Raw genomic sequence first — 21393 nt, 5'->3', positions numbered from 1 at the left:
TTTTTTTCTTTTCTCCACCCCCCAATGTACAGTGTACAGTGTCCCCCAACCCCCCCCCCCCCCCCCCCCCCCCCAATGTACAGCCCCCACCCACTAACCCCACCAACCCAACCTCCTCCAATGTACAGTCTCTACGTCAAATGTATATACACTCTTTTTCTGGACACTTTTTGTATCACAAACAGTACTGTATTTGCAAATCTGATATGTCATAAATGTATAGATGTAGCAGTACTGTCTATCTGTATGTCGTGTGTGTCATATATGTTATGATGAATTGAAAATGGGGGACCCTGATGTAAACAAGACGAAAGTCTTTCTCTGGTCTGCATCCCCTTAACAATTGTATGTATTGAGCTGTACTGTACTGTACCCATTCTGCAATCTGTTAATACACTTTTCAATCAATCAATCAATCAATCAATCAATAATATTGTTCATAGCAGCTAGCCTATCTCAGACAGACTGTTAGTTAAAGCTGTTGATAAAAAGTGCACTGACTTGTGTGCTGTTTGGGAACAGTTGACAATGTTTATGTAAAGACAGTAAGGGTTTTCATCAGCTCACCTGAATATGTGTTCTCAAGTTAGTATTGGACGTGTGGGACGTCGAGAGCAGCTTCGTTTTTGGTTGACACAATAAACACCTAAACACATATGTTTTAGGCATTTTTTCAGTCAAACTCATAAACGTGTCCAGGTAGGGCCATGGAGATGCAGTGTTGTTATTGTTGTTGACATCATCTTCATCAATGCCATCAGTGGAACATCAAATCCCTCTGCCATTATTTCGCGCTGTTATTGTAAATTCATCCATTCATTCTCATTCAGTGGTCTGCGTTTAGATTTTCACTTCCTGGTTTGCGGCCTGGAGTCCCGCCCTATCCTGCCTCTGATTGGCCTACCCGTAATATTTTGGCCTACCATACCCAATCGTGAGTCGTCACTCATATCTAAACAAACCAACCAATCATAGTGGGTTTTTTACGGGGAGTTTTTTTTTCTCCTTGCAGATCTTCCTGTCTAGACTGCGAAAGTAGCGTGTAACGTTTCTCGTCGCTACGTTACTACTTCGTTCTATAAACAGCTCCGCTACAGAGACCGCTACCCTGGTTAAAAAGTAGCGAGCTACCAGCACGCTACTGAGAATTGTAGTTAAGCTATGTAGCTTCGCTACTTGTAGCAAGCTACTGCCCATCACTGATTATACATAATCGATTGGCGTTTCGTTCCTATACACGCTATATTAAAAAATTCAAATGCATATGCTCGGTATACATTATGCTCCGTCATGCGTGAAGGAAAGGGGGGGGGTCGTTTATGATTCCTTGATTGTCAGTAACGGCTTTCCTTAGTAGGACATCATACATTGATCGGATGGATTGCAATGAAATGAATGGACAATCGAGCTGGAATTAACGTTAGATCCCTCTTACCTGTGGCCAATGAGTCTGGAGAAAAAAAAATTCCAATTATTTGATTTCGATCTGCTAGATCCATTTTCCGTTTGTATGATGCAATAAATGCCGAAAGCATATTGATTCTTGCGTCTCGAAAGCGATCCAATGCACTCTAGTGTTTGTCTTGATCAACATAACAAGATAGCTCTGCCGGAGGATTTTCCCCGATGCACAGAGCGCCACATCCGGTTTAGAGTGGAGTGCAACTCGCCCCAAAATCCACCAGGCGGCAGTATTGAGGCGTTGAAATATCAGACAGAGTCCAGCTGGCTCCCGGAGCCTTCCTGGATGAATTATGAATGCCAATAGCGAATAAAGGAAATAACGATCATAAAAACAAGTAAACTCGTTGGCGTTATTAGATTGGCGGGCAATAACGAGTAAACTAGTTATATACTCGTACTGGCATCGCGTCCCGCTCTTACGCCATACCGAGATATACCTCATCTCATGTACCTAGTGTACTCCATCAACGAATAAAAAACAAATACACCCAGCACCTGCCAGGCCCCGCCCTAGTGACGTACTATATAGTACTAGGCGTGGTCACCACTCGCTCTTCCTCTGTTTTCGTTTCCATCATAGCGGATGCGTGCACCCTATGCAACTAGTTGAAAAGTTTAGAGAAATTAGGTTGAGTGCTTACCGAAGATTTGCCTACCCCTGAAATCTTCGCGGCATGTTCTGGCGGCGCTCGTATGGGTTCTGCGACTCTGCAGTGGGATGCATTTCGATGGATCTCAGCGTCGAGTCTGTAGTCTCCTTGTCTTGTTGACAGCAGACCGAGGGACGGCGTGTGAGGTGTAGCTATCGAGCTACCTCACACAAGGTAGGACTTGCGCCACTAGGCATTATCGCTGGTGTTAGTAAATGCTGCTTGTTGTGAGTTGTATACTGTATCTGCGCCAGGGGCAGGATGTTTGGGTAAACGTCCCTCTGAGGTGGACGTTTCCCAGGCTGTCCTGGAGCGCGCTGCTAATACTAAATGCTATAAATGCTGGGTCATTGTTCTACTGTTCCCCGCTGTGGGATGTCACTAGGCATGACAATGCTGGCGTTTGTGATGTGCTCGAGTTGTCCCGGGAGACAACCGAGTTGTGTATTGGTGCAAGCGGCGGGATATCTGGGTAAACGTTGTTGTTTTCCCCGTTATCCTGGAGCGCGCGGCTAACGCTATGCTATATTGGGCTACTGTTTTCTGTTCTGTCTCCCTGCTGCGGGAATGTCTGTCTACACTACAGTCTTCCCTCCTCTCAACCATTCATGCTGACGGTCAATCGGTGTCTACTGGGGGAGTATTGCGGGGGGGCTTTGTTTACCTTTTCATGGGTAAATGGGCTGAGGTCTAGGGCTGGTGTGCTGTTGTGAATATTATGAATGAATGCGGGACTGGTTCTCTGGTCCGCATCCCCTTAACGTTGTGTGCATGGGCTTGCCCATTCTACAGTATATTCGTGGTGTTAGTTAATTTATTCATTAACCCCTTCATGGTGCACACCACAGTGGAGGTTGCTGGTTGCAACCACCACTGGTGCTCCGTGTTAGCATCAGTCCTTTGCTTTTGACATGTTGAAACAGTGCCCCGCCCGGCCGACGCCATGAGGTGGGTCGGCCCGGCGAGTGGCTGGTGGGCTGCTAAAGCCTGTACCGCCACGGTATGGAATTGGCAGCGATTAGTAACTGTGTTCGAATTGCTGTTTTTTCTATAAAAAAATGGTGTCTGGTGGCGGGGCCTTGAGGGCCAGCCGACGTCGACACATCCCGCGAGGTTGTTGACGTTATTAGCTTTGACCTAGCCGCAAGCTATAACCGCTCAGGGCTCCCCTCTCCGCAGAGGATCTTGGTCTTCCGCTGGAGCGCGGGCGGTATTTGTCCTAGGCCCCACACCGCCTCAGGCCGCGCAGCCAGACGTGAGAGCACGGCCTCGTCAGCGGCTATGGCGAGGCCCTCGACAGGCGGCCATGTTTTCCCCCGCCAGAGGTATCCTGGGCGTTGAATCGACAGGTGTCCACAAGGCCGACAGCCTTGGCGGCCGAGGGATCGGCCATGTTGGATGAACTCGGCTTGGAATATACAAGCCGTCGCCGTCCTGCCGCGAGCAGCCCGCTCTCCGATCACTCCCTCCCCCAACATCAGCGGAAAAGGGGCTCTGATTTGTTTCCTTTGGCTGCGGGCCGCGAGCCTTCGTTGAAGCGCATGCGGCCCCACATTTCGCTTCTCATGGGGACAGGGGCTGACACCCAGTTGATGGCTGAGCCTGGGTCTGTCCGTGAGAATGTTGTGCTGTCAAGCGGCTCCCACACCATAAGCTGTGTTTGGTTGAGCCTGGTGTTACGTCTGTCAACTACAAGTGTTGTCAGCAGGGGGGCTCGAAACCTTTTTTGAGGTACACAGTGCGGGCTTCCCCGACCTCGCCTTCGCCAGGCCGGGTATCATGTTGGTGCCTCCCACTCCTGAAAGATTGGCAGTGGTCTCGCAGGCGCGCGTGATTTGGGTGGTAGTAATATCACTACAGGGCTACAGTGTGTAGGAACCCATGGGGGCCTCACACCTTGCATGTCCGGCTGCAGAACAACTCCTCAGCATGTTCAGGAGGGGTGTTCAGTGGGGGAGCTTTTGTCACCTAGAACTGATGTCAGCTTCCCCCGTATCAAACCGGCCCTTTCTGTCGGGATCCCCCCTTGGGTGCGATTGCCTCGGTAGTGTCAGGGTCAGATGTCCCGACACGGAACGCTCTGCTCGCACGGGTCCAGGGTTGGCTACGCACAGCGGGTGGGACCGGGCCGCCTATCTACAGTTCCTAGCGGACCTGCGCCACATGGCGGCGGGTGCGTTGGGAGTGTCATCACATATGGCTACAGCAGTACCATATGTCGAGGTGGATGGAGAGAATGCTGAGGCGGGGACTTGTATTTACACAACCCCACCTGTTTTCGGGTTTGGTACAGACCCTATTGTCTGTCAGTGACAGCTCTGGTCGACGAGATCCAATCTCTGTGGACGAAGCAAGCCATCGTCGTGGCGTTTTCCTCCCGGTGTTCTCTGGTGGAGAAATCGGGAGGGGGGGTGTCAGACCCATGTTGGACCTGTCCCATGGGAAGGTTCAGCATTTTTTGGATCGTCTCCTACCTGTTGAACACTGTCAGGTGGGGGTCTGGTTCTCCTCCATAGACCTGTAGGATGCGTGTTCGCATCCCCGATCTTCCGTCCTAGGGCTATCCTACGCTTCCTTTGCAGGGTTAGCGTATGAGTACCAGGGGCTGCCGTTCGGCTTTTCTCTGGCTCCCCGCATCTTCACCAAGTGCGTGGAGGCCGCACTGGGGCCTCTGCGTCGTCAGGGGTTACGAAGTGTATTCTGCCCTGACGACGTTCTGGTCCTTGGCGGTCAAGGTGGATCGTCAGGTCTCATACCAGGCAGGTTTCCTACCAGCCTGGGGTTGCTGTAGACTGGAAGTAGAGTACTCCTCTTCCCAGTCAACGGGTGGAGTGCTATGGGCATCCCTCTCAGAGCGTGTTGCGACACACTCGGGAGGTTCCGTCCTAGGACGGTTACGCCGCTGTCCGTGATACGCCTGCTCGGTATGAGGGCATCTGCTCATTCCGTGGTCCCTCTTGGCCTCCTCTTCACCCCAGGAGGAGGTTACGGAGGTGGTTTTTTTCCAGTATGGAAATAGACCCGGTGAGAGGCAAGTGGAAGCGGCTAAGGTTCCTGTGTCAGTACTGGGGGACCTCGCCCCTGGGGAGGGCCTGGGGTCCTCACTAGGGGGGTCCCCATGGGCAGTAGGCTGTCACACGTCACGTTTTTCACCGACGCCTCCCTCGCTGGAGACGCGTCGGGCCAATGCAGTAGGGGGCAGCTGGCAAGCCATCCTGCCCGGTCTGCGCTACGTTCAATGTGTTGGTATTGAAAGCGGTCCTTCTGGTCCTCAAACGGTATTTGATCAGGACGGACGATACGACGTCAGCGTCGTATATCGACAGACAGGGAGGAGTACGCTCCCCCCGTCTGCACCGGGCGGCGGGCGGCTGGCTATGGGCGTTCTCCATCTGTGCGGCCTGAGGGCTCTCCACATCCCCGGCAGGGTGAATGTGGGTACAGGTGTAATGTCGCGGGCGGTCCTCACCCTGACGGGTGGGGATTACGTCCGGACATAGTCAGGCAGGTCTGGGACCGATGCCGTGCCGCCTGGGATTCTTTCCCCCATACATCTGTTAGGTCAGTTGTTGGGGCGGGTACGTTGAGGAGCGCAGGTCCTTGATCCTGATTGCGCCGGACCGGGGCGCAGCTGTGTGGTTCCCGGTCCTGATCCAGCTCTTGGTATCCCGTCATGGCCTGTTCCTTGGTCATCGCGGGCCCTCTCTCAAGCGCACGGGTCTCTGTGTTAGTTCCCTGTGCTGGGCCAGCTGCTGATGGTTTGGCTGGTGAGAGGGTGAGTCTGGAGAGGATGGATCCTTCTGTGGTTGGTACCATCCGGAACGCGCATGCTCCCTCCACTATCGCGGGTTACGCGGGTAGGTGGCGTATTTTCCAAGAGTGGTGTAAGGCCACCCTCTTGTGAAGTGTTTCCTGCTTGGCGTTCGACGCCTTAAGCCAGTGAAACGCTCTTTGGCTCCGAGCTGGGATCTTCAATTGGTCCTCGGTCGGTTGTCCAAGGCCCCGTTTGAGCCTCTTGAGCAAGCGCCGTTGGAACAGCTGTCGTTCAAGACCGCGTTCTTGCTGGCCGTCACCTCCGCTAAACGCGTGGGTGAGCTTTGTGCTCTCTCGGTACGGCCAGAGTGCCTATCTTTCGTTCCGATTGCGGTGTCACTCTGCGGCCTAATCCTGCCTTCGTGCCTAAAAATATCCGGAGTTCTTTCCGCTCCAGGAATATTATGGTTCAGGCGTTTCATCCGCCTCCTCACGCTAGTGAGTTGGAGGCGGGCCTTCACCTGTCATGTCCGGTCCGGGCTTTTGGGGTTACCTCAGCCGTACTCAGGGCCTCAGGGCTACCGATCAGCTCTTTGTCTGTTACGGTGGCTCTCGTGCTGGTAAGGCACTGTCGAAACAGCGCCTGTCCCATTGGTTGTGCGAGGGCATTGCCCTTTGCTACACGTTGGCCGGGCTGGCTCCCCCTGGGGGCGTCAGGGCGCACTCCACTCGTGGGGTGGCGGCCTCTGCCGCTCTACTGGGTGGGGCCTCGGTGGAGGACATCTGTGCTGCGGCTGCATGGTCCTCACCGGGTCCCTTCGTAAGGTTTTACCTCATGGACATGACCGGGGGTTCTGTCTCCCAGGCGGTTCTGAGGTCTGTGACCTCTCCTGCTTCCCGTCCTTTGGTGGGGTAGCAGGGGTGTGTGGGTGTGGGCCACAATGTGTTGTGTCACACGTGGTTCCGCCTGTGCTGTGCGTTCAAGAGGTTCTAGTTCCCTCTTGTTCGCACTCGGGTGGAGTTGACTGCCGCCCCCTCTTCATTAGGAAGAGTGGGGTGACGGGACTCCCCTCCCCCCTGATGTGGGTTTACGGGTCCTCAGGGGGTGCATTTGTCGGGCCTCGCGTCCACTCGACCCCATATCTCGGTATGGCGTAAGAGCGGGACGCGATGCCAGTACGAGTATATAACGATAGGTTATGTATATAACCTAGTTATATGAGTACTGGCTAAGCGTCCCGCTCTTAGCGTGCCCTGAGTTCCCTTGGGGAAACTTTTCTTTGGAAACGATTTTTTGAGGAAGAGCGAGTGGTGACCACGCCTAGTACTATATAGTACGTCACTAGGGCGGGGCCTGGCAGGTGCTGGGTGTATTTGTTTTTTATTCGTTGATGGAGTACACTAGGTACATGAGATGAGGTATATCTCGGTATGGCGTAAGAGCGGGATGCTTAGCCAGTACTCATATAACTAGGTTATATACATAACCTATCGTTTTTGGTATGTGTTAAGCAATCGAATAATCAAAAAAATAATAATATTTTATTAAATCAATTTACAGATTACAACCTTTATTTATTGGTTAATATTTTGATCAAAAGTAATTTACTGTATTATTATGGCATTTACACTTAAATTAGAAAAACAAAAGTATCTGTAAAAATAATATTCTTTTTTACAGTGTAGCCAGGTCATTGAGCGCTAGCCAGGTCATTGAGCCCTAGTGTTAACAGGGCAGTTGGGTAGTTATCATACTTGGGGCCGAGGATAAACAACAGGCCCTCTTCTGTACCCGCTCCAGCTGGGATGGAAGGGCTCGTGTGATGGCAGCATTCCATTCAGGGGCAGCATACTCCATTAAAGGTCATATGTATCCAGTGCATATGGTTAGTAAGTCATCTGTGGAGACGGAAAAGCATTTGAAACGTGTGAGGAAAAAGTATTTCCTATTAGTGTTTAATAGTCAGCATCTACCTGGCTGTTCCAGTGAAGGTCATTCTGATCAATGAGAACAAGGATCTTGAGTTTATCGGAAATTTACATAGGAAATGATTGTGTGATAAGTGTGTTATGTTATTAACTATGTTTCCTGTACTGTAGGCCAACAGCAACAGTTCAAGACGACTGTCGGACAAAGTCTTCCACATAGACATCAGACCTATCCTTCAGGGTGGTGCAGTAAGTACCTGCACTAACTAACTTGAACTATTACAGGCCAATTATGTCAATATTTATGAACATGAGCTACTCTCTCCCAAAGCCATAAAACAGAGAAGTAAGAATCAAACTTGTGATGTCATTAGATAAAGACTGGAGCTTCTCCACAGACAATGAATGGGAGTTTGTGGACCCATATAACGTTTGTTTGAGTTTTTTTATACCTAAATGAGCTTTATTCTATAGTGTTATCAGTGCCATCTTTACTATCTTTCCCAGTGCATTGTCTATGGAGCAGATTCAGACTTTATATCTGATCTCATCACAGGTTTGCACTTTTAGCATTATTTAATATACACAATATACAATGGGGGTGACAGTGGCTCAAGAGGTAGAGCAGTCGTCTCGTAATCCAGAGGTTCCCGGTTCGATTTCTGCTCCTCCCAGGCACCTTGTCGAAGTGTCCTTGAGCAAGACACTGCACCCCTAACTGCTCCCGATGAACAGTTTGGCACCTTGCATGGTTGCCTCTGATGTGAATGTGTGAGTGAATGGGTACAATGTGAGGAACAAATTGTAAAGCGCTTTCGATAAATGCAGCCATTTACAATATACTATTTATATAGTAGGAATGACATTTATGAATTCAGAAATTTGACGTTGTTCCTCTTTAAGTGTACATGTAAATGTACCACAAGCTAATAAAATAACATTTTTTTTACCATAGAAACAATGCTGATTTATTTTTCTAACAATCTCCCAAGGACACTTAATCTTTGTTATGTTTATAACAACAAAATTAAATGATGTAGATCAGGAAATAGCATAGCCTAAAGATTTTTATGGGGGGGATAACATTTGTAGTTCTTAAGTTAGAAATATATTTTATCTGTTCAATTGCATAAGTTTAATGATAATATTCCAGATACTTGTATTAAGTGTAGTGAGGAAAGGGGGACACTGTTCCACTGCATATGGGAATGTGTGAAAGTGAAAACCTTCTGGCAAGATGTTATTGATCTGATCGATCAAATTTTATCAAAGAAGTTGCCATTGAATCCCAAGCTTTTTATTCTTGGTTTATATCCTACCACCCCACATCTACAACGCAAATAGTTTAGATTTATAGATATGTGCATATTACAAGCAAAACGTGTAATAGCTCTTAATTGGAAAAATGTTGATGGACCAAGAATTGGTATGTGGATTAAAGAAATGGCTTCAAATATGTCAATGGAAAAGATGGTGTATATTGTTAGACGTAAACAAAACATTTTTGATAATGCTTGGGGACCATTTGTGTACTTCTTAAAGCATAATACGAATGTTGGGAACTTGCTTCAACAAGAACAGGATTAGGGGGAGTACTGTGGGACAACTCTTATTATTGTGTAAAAACTACAAGAAACACCCTTTACTTAATGTGTAAAACATTTTGGTTGTATTATTATTTATTTATGTTTATTTTTTATTATTTAAATCTGTATCCTTCCTATGTGAACCTGTTTTTGAAGTTAATTATTATTTTGTGTGGGGTGGGGTTAGGGGAGGGAGAACGAGGTGAAAATGTTTGCTGAATACTGCTCTGCTGATATACATGTTGTAATTTGCAAACTAAAACCCAATAAATATATTGTTAAAAAAAAATATATATATTTTATATACTTAGTACTGTGAATAGGATGTCTTAGGAATTAAAATCAAAACAAAGCATTACAACTAGGGATGTCCGATATTATCGGCCTACCGATATTATTGGCCGATATTGGCATTAAAATGTAATTATCGGAAATGATCGGTATCGGTTTTCACATTTATTTAACCTTTATTTACCCAGGCAAGCAAGTAAGAACAAATTCTTATTTTATTTATTGTGAAAAGTATGCATAATGTTGTGTTTTTGGGGGGGGGGGGGGAATCCCGCATATATCGGTATCGATTGATATCGGTATCAGAAATTAAGAGTTGGACAATATCGGTATATCGGTAAAAAAGCCAATATCGAACATCCCTAATTACAACCAAACATCTAGTGAACTAAAGACCATAGCATTGAGATGAAATGCTCCTTTAAATTCTTGGTCTTAGAAGACTGAAAATGTGGACTGACAAGCACCTGTTTTCTAATTCTATTTTTAGATTCGAATGCTGCAAGTGCTGCAACGGATGCTTTTGCCTGGAATTCAGGATCCCACCAAGATTCTTGAAGTGATTGATTTACCTAAAGTCATCGAAAACAGTATCATTACATTAGGGCTGGGTGACAAGGACAGCAATTATATCGCAATAAGCAGAGTTTCGATAGTGATAAACGCTAGACCTATATGCTATGCAGGCAGAACCAACAGGACCACAAATAGTTTCTTCCCCTAAGCTGTCAGACTTCTGAATCAAAACTCTACTTAGCCCCCTGCACCTCACTGTATACCTGTGTATATAGCCCATAGCTTATGTAGACTTTATTTAAATTATTCTTTTTTATTCTCACCATCGCACATTTTTATTTCTTTATTTCAGCAAAACAGTAAAAAACATTGACCATGACATAAAGTGTATAAAGGTGCCGAGTAGAGGCAAGAGACCCAAATGGGCCTATACGGGGCTTCAACTCATTAAAGGGGACATGCATTATAAATGGCCTTTTCCAGTGATTAGCATGTTTTCCTAGCAATTGGGGATTATATCAATGTGGTCTGTGTCGTTAACTATCATATTGACTCATCAGTATAGTCTCGAGTTCACAAGATCCGCCCTCACTCAACTAAGCTGTTCTGATTTGACATTTTTGCTGACGTGAATATAGCACTGATTTGCATAACTAACGCCCCCTCTAGGGTTGACAGCGAGCAGAGCGAGTGGAAATATCTTCACTTCCTCAAACAGAGCGAGGCAGAGAGCGCATAGTGTAACCCGACACTTCCTCAAACAGGTTTTGACTGTGAGGCACACAACCTGTCTAAACGCTCCGTGTGTGTGTTTGAGAGAAGACGGGTCCCTCTCTCTCCATCTCTCTCCCTCCCTCTCTCTTGCTTGTCCGCGGACAAGCGTAAGCGGACGAGAGAGATGGAGAGAGAGAGAGGGACCCGTCTTCTCTCAAACACACACGGAGCGTTTACACAGGTTGTGTGTAAGTGCTCCGTGCCTGTGTGTCCCTCTCTCTCTCTCCCTCTCTACCTCTCTATCTCTCTCTCTCCCTCACAGGCAGTCGGAAGTACCAGCATATCACTGTAATATCTTTGCGCATGCTCCCACGTGCACGCCCGTATTCCGATCCGTACAATAATAATCACAGAGGTATATATTGTCATTTGAAACAAGTTACCAATGCATTGTCCTGTGCGATTATGCCCCCCGCGGCGAAATTAATTAGTATCCCCCTCAGTCTCAGCAGACTGTGTGGATGACTGTCACTCAAAGTGCTTATGGGCGGAGCCAGGCCAACACAGCCTGAAATCCAAAGTGAGAAAAATTGGGCTTTTGCGTACTTGATTAGAAATATAAAACAATGATTTTTTTTAAATAAAACCTTACAGATGTGTTCAATAGACGCACAGGAATTGTGTAAAGTTGCCCAAATAGTGCTAGGAATAGCAATGCATGTCCCCTTTAAATCATTGGATATATTTTTTTTAAATAAACACAAATAAAAGTAAAGTGAAATAAGTTCATAAAACAATTTTCATGATATATTAAGATAATAATAATGATAACAATAATATTCAAAGTAATAATAATAATAATAATAATAATAACAAACAACAACAAATTAGTCTAAACAAATTAACATGAAACTGTAAAACAAAGTGACATTAATGGTTTTATGAGATTGAAGCTATTCATTTAATAATGTATATTTAAGCTGGATTTGAGTGATGAAATAGATGAGCAAATTTGTATTATGGAGGGTTTTGAATTCCAAATCTCTCTAAATCTTATACTGAACTTACCTAATGTTGTGCGGAAGAAATTACTATGAATATTGTTTGATTGCCTTGTTGGATATGAATGAATACTGGAGTTTGATATGAAAAAAAACGATGGAAAACAATAGGAAATAAATTAAATTAAAAGTGCAGTTAAACATAAAAATACACATCTGGTATTAATATCAAAGATTGATAGTATTTTAAGTTGCTTAAAAAGAGGAGCAGATGGTTCAGAGGAAAAGTGGCAAGCCTTATGAATTTCTTTTGCAATATAAAAAGTTTATGAAGAGAAGTAGGAAAAGTACTGGCCCAAATAATATTACAATATGATAAATATGGGTATATCAAACTATAATAAAGTGTCAAAAGACAGGAGCGATTCACAAGAGAATAAATCCTTCTAATAATGCCATATGATTTCATAACTTTTTTGCAAACTAGCTCAATATGATTTTTCCATGTAAGGCCTTCATTAACAATGACACCTAAGAATTTAGCATGTGACACCTGTTTAATTTCAATATCATTAATATGTAATTTAGAGTCCTGTTTTGAATATTTTTTGTGCTAACCATTGCACTTTACTGTAAATTCTTATTTATAATGTGTCTTATATTGCAACTGACTGTTGATTGTCACATCCTGGTTGGACGTACACAATCTCGTTGCACTGTCTTGTACTGTGTAATGAAAATAAAGTGATTTTTTTTTTTTTTTACTTTTTCTCCCCATTTTCTATTTTTCTCCCTTCCCCAATTTCGTATTGTCTAATTCTACCCCTCCCCTGTCTCGAACGTTGTTAGGCCATGCCTCCCACTGGTCGGCTGCAATGTGGACGAAGCCTTGCATCACGTGTCCCCTCCGGTACACGAGGAGGCAGCCGTCGCATCTTTTCACCTGCACAGCGCAATCTCTCAGCGGCGAGGGTCTGCGTGGGAGGGACACGCCGCCCCCGTTGCTTCCTGATTCTGCTGCGCAGGCGCACCAACCGACCTGTAGGAGTCGCTGTCCACAACGTCCGATCCCCACCCACCAGCTTCCCACCCCCTAATACTGCCAATTGTATTAGTATGAACGACCAGCCAAGCTGGCAACGCCGAGAGCTGGGCTCGAACCCAGCATCTCCTGCGTTAGTGGCGAGCGCCTTGCCCACTGCGCCACTTAGCCACCCACAATAAAGTGAATCTAATCTAATTATATCACAATATTTGGTAGGTATGGAAATAAATAACATGTTTATAATCTAATCCAATCGATGGTAATACATTCATACATGAGAAATCTGATTAAATATTTGCTTTGTAGCAGTGGGCCTATACAAAACTGTATCACGATTCCACAACATAACCCTCTAGATCAGTGTTTCTCAACTGGTGGGTCGCGGGCCATTTTGAGTGGGTCGCGGATGTGTGTGTAAAAAAAAGAAAAAGTAAATATATATATATATATATATATATATTTTTTTTTTTTCACACTACCTATCCTTGTGAAAGTGGCTTCTCAGCTCTGGTCCAGCTGAAGACAAAGCAGAGGAACAGATTGGACATTGAGCATGACCTCGGAGTTGCTTTGTCTACCATCACCCCAGACTTTGAGACTCTTGTCAGGAGCAAACAACATCCCCAGTTATCCCATTAGTTCCCTGGGATGTTAAGCTGAGAAGTCTGCTAAGAAGGATATATTATTTATTATTATTATTATTATTATTATTATTATTATTATTATTATTATTATTATTATTATTATTATTATTATTATTATTATTATTATTATTATTATTATTAGTGTGGGTGACCTGGCGAAGCCAGGTTGCCACCCACACTATAGTTCTTGTCACTCTTTTTATTCTTTCTTTATTCCACCGATTTTGCAAACACCACTCGTGCCAGAGCGTTCGCGCCCCATACACGTGAAAGGTATCAAAACGAGCGGCTTGCCTATGGCAACAGCGGTCTCCGAACTCGTAAAGTTTCACCGCACCGTCTGGCTACGAATCGACTTTAAACGGTAAAATTTCGGAAATGCATTGCAATTTAGAGTGCGAGATCCACCGATTTTGCAAACACCGCTCGTGCCAGAGCGTTCGCGCCCCATACACGTGAAAGGTATCAAAACGAGCGGCTTGCCTATGGCAACAGCGGTCTTCGAACTCGTAAAGTTTCACCGCACCGTCTGGCTACGAATCGACTTTAAACGGTAAAATTTCGGAAATGCATTGCAATTTAGAGTGCGAGATCCACCGAATTTGCAAACACCGCTCGTGCCAGAGCGTTCGCGCCCCATACACGTGAAAGGTATCAAAACGAGCGGCTTGCCTATGGCAACAGCGGTCTTCGAACTCGTAAAAGTTTCACCGCACCGTCTGGCTACGAATCGACTTTAAACGGTAATAGTGTAATAGTGTGTAATAGTGTAATAGTGTGTAATAGTGTAATAGTGTGTAATAGTGTGTAATAGTGTAATAGTGTAATAGTGTAATCGTGTGTAATAGTGTAACAGTGCAATAGTGTGTAATAGTGTAATAGTGTGTAATAGTGTTATAGTGTGTAATAGTGTAATAGTGTGTAATAGTGTTATAGTGTAATAGTGTGTAATAGTGTGTAATAGTGTGTAATAGTGTGTAATAGTGTAATAGTGTGTAATAGTGTAATAGTGTGCTATGTGACTTGCGGGTTGTGTCGTTGCACTCAGTAGGGATATCCTCTTTCATTGGTCTATGTTGACCACTCCCCCGGTCCTTAGGCCACGCCCCCTTTTTGTATCCTTTGAACCGTTTGTCATAGAGACTCGCGAGAGACCCTCTCCCCCGTTGGCCGGCGGTGCACAGGCGTCACCCACACTTTCACAATTTCCCCCGCGCGGAATTGTCTAATTATTATTATTATTATTATTTTATTTCATTGTGTTTTTATCCCTATAGTTGCACTTTTGTTGCAACCCCAGTTAGCCCATTAGTTCCCCCAAACTTAGGTCTGTTATGTTAAGCTAAGAAATCTGCTAAGAAGCATATTATTTATTATTATTTTATTTCATTGGGTTTTTAGCCCTAGTTGCACTTTTGTTGCAACCCCAGTTATCCCATTAGTTCCCCCAAACTTAGGTCTGTTATGTTAAGCTAAGAAGTCTGCTAAGAAGCATAATTATTTATTATTATTATTTTATTTTATTTCATTGGGTTTTTAGCCCTAGTTGCACTTTTGTTGCAACCCCAGTTATCCCATTAGTTCCCCCAAACTTAGGTCTGTTATGTTAAGCTAAGAAATCCGCTAAGAAGCATATTATTTATTATTATTTTATTTCATTGGGTTTTTAGGCCTAGTTGCACTTTTGTTGCAACCCCAGTTATCCCACTAGTTCCCCCAAACTTAGGTATGTTATGTTAAGCTAAGAAATCTCCTAAGAAGCATATATTATTTATTATTATTTTATTTCATTGGGTTTTTAGCCCTAGTTGCACTTTTGTTGCACTTTTTTGTGTTTATTTCATGTTTTTAACAGTGCATGAAAGATTGCGTATTACTGCAAATATATACATTTTTAAAAATAAATCATAGTGGTTAAAAAATTTGGGTCGCAACTTAATGACTAAGGAAAATGTTGGGTCCCGAGGCTAGACCAGTTGAGAACCACTGCCCTAGATGATATAGACAATCAACAATAAAAAATGTATATATTGCCCAGCCCTTGTTTCCATTATATCACTTAACCTTAATTTCTTTAATTCATTCTTCCTCACAGGATAGGATTTATTTCCTGATGAAATATCCCTGTATCTTAGATACAGAAGCCAAATATAAATTGTGGGAGTTTGACAACGGATTTAAAGTAAGTACCTTTTAAAAAAGTCTACTCTCTGTGAACTCTTTTGGACAAATTGATAATTTTTATACTTACTACAGTATGCGTCTGTGTTATTTTTCTATCAGGCTGCTGATCTGGAAGGCCTTGGCATCTTTTTCAGCAATCACATGATTGTGGGACGTGAAACACTATTACATGATACCCTCCATTGCCTGCGAGAACGTTCCTGCTTCCTTAAAGTGCCCATAACGGTTAATTTTGTTTATCATTTTCATTATTTTACTAAATAGGATTCTTGGAAGTCCTTCTCTTCTCTCTTGCTTGCTTTTCATTTTGTATTGCCAATATATAATAGAGCATACAGACCGTTCTTTGCTATACAGAATTACATTAATGTCCACACCAACAGACCATTTCAATGTTTCTAAACCATAACACAATATGGGCCTATGTACACATGGGCAACTTATGATACTCCTATCATATTGAGTTTAGCATTACATTGTCAGCTGTTTTCAATGTCAACAATGGTGTTACTAGACTGTTTACAGATAGGTGTCCATGCCAGGCTACGCCCGTGCAAATGTATGAACACAACGCAGGGGTAAAAAGCTAGTGTGATCTCAATCAGAACAACAGGACATATTAGTTAGGTGAGCGATATAAACGACAATGAACAAACAGATGAAAATATCATACTTGCAACCATGCTAATGTGGAAAGTTTTTATTTTCTCCATTCAAGGTCTCTTAACTCCTATTGGACCTTTCAGAGCAGCACTTTGTGAAAGATTTATTTTAGGTCATGTGTCGTCACGTGTAGTTCTCATAGATTTATAACTTTACACGGGTATTCAAGCTATCGCTATTGCTTATCAGACAAACATTGTGACATGACTCATTTAAACCATTAACTTGGCCTGCTCGCATCTGTTATTGTTTAATTATTTTTAAGACTACAACCTCACAATTAAGAGTTTTACTTTCAAACTAAGCAATGCGAGAAAGGGAGAGGGGTCCTGGTCATGCAAGCTTTTACGGCTAGGTTGTCCAGTTCCTATTTTACAAGTCAAACTGACGACTCACTAGACTAGAGTAAAGGGTTTGCTGGAAGGACAGATCAGCTTTGGGCTGGAGAGAGCAAGTTGAGCAAGTTCCCCCAAGGTGTTTCATTATTAAACGCCCATGTTCTCAATCAAAGAAAGTTCAAATCAACCTCAGCATATTTACAATCGGGACACCCATCTATATTTGACCTATACTGCACACTTTAGTACAAACAAAGAAAAAAAAAGTAAACAAACATAACCCAATTTCTTTTTAAATTTATACTGTAGGTCAAATTCAAAGAGGAGGATGGTGCAGATTATGGTGGTGTGTCACTGGAGTTTTTCACCCTCCTCAGCAAAGAACTTCTCAACTCAGAGCCGCAGATACTGTCAGTCAACGAGGACGGACTGGCCTGGTTCACGCAAAATGTATGTGCTGTATTTTCTAAGTTACCCTGTTTTCTAATATTGCTGTTTCCAATTTTTATTGAATACTCTTAACCTCTTAAGCCCTAGCCATATTTTCAGAAAATTTGCCTAAAAGTACATACCTAAGTAAATGGAAGATTGCTCCACTTCTACAAGGTCCATTTGCATGTTCTTGGTATCTAGGGACAAAAGTGATCTCATTCAGCACCTTCTTGAGATCAAGTGTACTAGAAATCTAAGAAAAGTAACAAAGGGCAGATGATTTACAGGGTTTTTTGTAGATACAGTACTGAATTTTTCCATCCGGACACATGCAATTTGAAATATGAATCTAGAATATTAGGCCTATAAATGATGTTGTGTATGTCATATATTATGATGAATTGAAAATGGGGGACCCTGATGTAAACAAGACGAAAGTCTTTCTCTGGTCTGCATCTCCTTATTGTGTGTATTGAGCTGTACTGTACTGTACCCATTCTGCAATATGTTAATAAAGTTTTCAATCAATCAATTACAGGACAGAAAAGACTGAATGAAATCTACTGTAAGTACAGTTACTTTTGTATAATGTCCATAGCTCCGCCATTTTTTACCGGATTGTTACTGGATTACTGCGTTTTTTTCCGACGTTCAGTCGACCATTTTGGAAAAAATTTATGTCGGGAATTGTAGTTTTTTTGCTGCCATTTTGAAGAGGACACGAGAGCTTTCGATGAGCGTTGGAATTTTTCCGAACGACACTTCCCAAAGGCCTCTATGGGGTTTCAAGCGAATTACTTCTGTATGAATTTTTTTAATATCTCTTTTATTACTCGGAATAATAAACCACAAAACTTAGCGTTATTGGCATATATTGAAGCGCAGTTAGTTTCTCTTCCCTATTTTTAGCATGTAGCAACAATTAGATTTGAAATTATCTTCAAAATGGTGGCACCCTGGCAAAAATAAAAAGGCTACTGTACATACAGTAGATTTCATTATCTGTTCTTATGCACGCCTGGTGATACTAAATCCAAATTGAACTCGGGCATTTGAAATATAAGATTTGGCACAATGTGAATTGGCTATAATAAGGTAATTTATAAGCCTGCTATTTTATATTCTATAATAATATTTCAAATTACATTGGTCCAGATGGGAGAATTCAGTACTGTATCTACAAAACCTTCTGTTTAATCATCTTCCCTTTATTCATTTCCTTAGATTATTTGTACACGATCTCAAGAAGGTACTGAACGGGATCAGTGGCAGTCCTTCATGTCTGGTCATTTTTAGCATGATGTTATTCACTGTCAAAGATGCAAAGAAAAATCATAATTCATATCTCCTTTGTTTCATCACAATTTAAGCAAGCCTAGTAATAGACACAATATTTCTGACACTGGGAATACATTCACTGGGGTCCATAGATGTCCCTAGATAAAGAATATGCAAATGGACTTGTAGAAGTGGAGCAATATTCCATTTACTTAGGTATGCAAGACCAGCCGCATTTCATTGTATACCTGTATGCCGTGACAATTAAAACTCTTGACTTGACTTGACTTGTATGTATTTTAGGCGGATTTTCAGAAAATAGGGCTCCAGGCTTAAGATGGTCTGGCCCCTCAGAACCTAGCTGAACTTCTCCATGCTCGCACCCCAGTCATCGATGTAGTTACTTTTAGATGTCCCAAGGTTTAGGTTTAGGCTAAAGAATAAAGGCGACCAAGCTTTTGCGGTGGCTGTCTCCATGTTGTAGAATAGTCTGCCCAGACACTAGAGATTTTTATGTCGCGGTTAAAAACTCACTTGTTTTCATTGGCTTTTTGAGGCTTGTTAAGCCTCCTGGTCATGTTGTGACTATTTCGTCGAGTGAACGTCTGTTGCCTTTCAGTTGATAATTTTGATGCCACTTAATCGCAGATCAAATATGGATTAAGATCCAGCAATTTCATATCCTATTTGTTGTCTAAAATGTTGTCAGAAACATATTTCAGTGAACCGTTTTGGTGATTCACATTGTCGCTTTAAGGATACTGAGTATCTTTGTTCCTAAAGTTTCACACCTGGTTATAGCAACTAGTTACCTGGTTATAGGTAACTATACATTTACAAATTAGTATTACATGATAATGCACTGGCCATTGATTATTTTATCAATGTAACAGGTAAACAACAGTGGCTTAGGTTTAATGTGAGTGTCAAATAGAAGATATAATTATTTGGAACCCTTTGGAGGGCCAAAGATAATGTTGGGGAGGGCAGAATTCGGCCCGCGGACCCTACTTTTGGCAGCCCATTACTAGAGTTACCTGGTTATAGATCGTATAGCTTTACGCTCTGCTCTATTTGGAACTATCCCTTTATCCACTCTAATAATGAATAAACTTTCTCCACATGCACACACCTATTTACCTCCGCCTGGCCACACCTACATCCGCTCCTACATAAGCGGGGTCGTGGCCACACAATCAGCTCCTTCCCTACTTTCACCACCGAAAGTGTCTGTATACACCACTTTAAGTTTAGTGCCAAAGTAGTTTGTTGGAGAGGAGCTACAGTACGTTGACATTGTATCTTTGTTTTTTCTCTCGCTATTTTTCGAAAAAACAAAGAGATAATGTCTTCACCATCGGAGGGTCTAGACGACTACAACGCTACCCTCCACCAGCGCTTCACTATCACGGCGTCCTCCGTGCGTCATGGGGCTTCTCTGGTTCCACGGTCGTGGCAAGCAGGTGCGCCTGGGCGGCGCCCGGAGGAGAGTGTGCTTCGCAGAGGGGCTGTTGAGCTCCCATCTCCCGTGAGGTGGCCGAGTTCCGGCCCTGGTTCCCCCGCCAGAGGGCAGTCGGCCGATAGGCAGACAGTTCCTCTGGGGGCCGGGGATTTGCGTCGCAGACTCTTCGCCTCGGCTCGCTCTCGTCGTAAGACGGCGAGCAGCGGGGGTGAGCGGCCTGGTGGTAGTGTTGTGCTGGAGCCGAGCGAGAGTTCTCTCGCCTCTTCTCCTTATCCGATGGAGACTGAGGATTACATGGAGGGGGCGGGGGCTCTCTTGTTCGAAGGCCCAGCGGAGACGTGTCACTCTCCCCTTCAGGGAGTGGCAGGGAGTGCTGCGTCTCCCTGGGGACCCTCTTACTCTGGGACTGGGTTAAAACCTCCACCCCGGAGACGAGATGCCCAGCTATCTGCCGCGTCGGACGATGGCGCCCAGTGCAGCCTCCCGTGCGCGAGGGATGCGAGTGACATGGAAGAAGGTATGCAACGGGAGTTGCTTGCCTTGTTCCCCGAGCTCATGGCGGCCGCCGCAGCCGCCAATGGCGTGGCCGCAGCCACTGCCGGCACCTGTTCCCGATGACATGATAGGTCATCTCTGGCAACGTCGTCCTGTGAGAGAGATGGGCGTTGTCTGCCCATTCTTCCCAGCAATGGAGGCTTACGTGGCACGGGGACAGGTAATATCCCGCATCGTTGGCCTTACCCCCGCCAAGTGCCAGTCACGCGGGTGGTGGGTTTGGTCCAGGGGCTAAAGGACGGGGTGCCTCGACTTGATAGCCCGATGGCATCCATCCTTTGCCCCGAGATGGTGTGGGAGCCGTTAAGAAAGCCAGTTCCCCAGGGGAAGTTGGCTAGTCAGTTGGCTTCATGGAGTGACCAGGTGTACATCGCCTCGACACAGAGCCTGGCTGCAACCTCCAACATTGCGCAGCTGGCGCGCTACATGTCGGGGCTGATGGCGGGCCATCCTGCATCTGACCCAGCTGCAGGCGATAGCCGCCGGGAAGGAGCGCGCCCTGGCCACTCATCCAGCGCCACCTTTGGCTGGAGCAGGCGCGGGTGCCGGACCAGAGGAGGATTCCACTGCTCACGGCCCCCCTCTCTGATGCTGGACTTTTCGGGTCGGCCATGCAGCAGATAACAGCAGCCTGCAGGGAGATGGAGGAGGAGCGCTCCGTGCTCCAGCCCCATTTTCCCCGACCCGATGCCGTGAGGAGGAGGCAACGCCAGCAGAGGCTGGGCCTTCCGCGAAGAAGGCCAGGAGTGGAGGAAGTGCCGCTGCAGCCAGATCGACGTGACCAGGAGGCTCCTCAGCAAGACCGTCCCTCCGGGCCGGCTTCCCGTGGGGGCAAACGGCGTTCTGCACACGACAGGCGACGCTAGTGACTCCCCTGTTTGCCCCCCC

At 44.9% G+C, this 21393-nt stretch overlaps 1 protein-coding gene across 1 annotated transcript in view; it reads left to right on the top strand.

The window, feature by feature from the left end:
- Nucleotides 1–21393, top strand: part of LOC311233256 (putative E3 ubiquitin-protein ligase HERC3) — a 55330-nt gene that overhangs the window by 24446 nt on the left and 9491 nt on the right. Inside the window, exons 14-18 of the mRNA XM_084320193.1 lie at nt 7968–8045; nt 10164–10232; nt 15689–15775; nt 15877–16002; nt 17088–17228. Coding sequence (XP_084176319.1) covers nt 7968–8045; nt 10164–10232; nt 15689–15775; nt 15877–16002; nt 17088–17228 — 501 coding nt within the window. The remainder of the gene's footprint in view (nt 1–7967; nt 8046–10163; nt 10233–15688; nt 15776–15876; nt 16003–17087; nt 17229–21393) is intronic.

The sequence above is a fragment of the Notolepis coatsorum genome, assembly GCF_963971535.1.
Source record: "Notolepis coatsorum genome assembly, chromosome: 8".
In the NCBI taxonomy this organism is placed as follows: Eukaryota; Metazoa; Chordata; class Actinopteri; order Aulopiformes; family Paralepididae; genus Notolepis; species Notolepis coatsorum.
The sequence above is the reverse complement of the archived record's forward strand: the minus strand, read 5'-3'. Positions and strand labels throughout refer to the sequence as shown.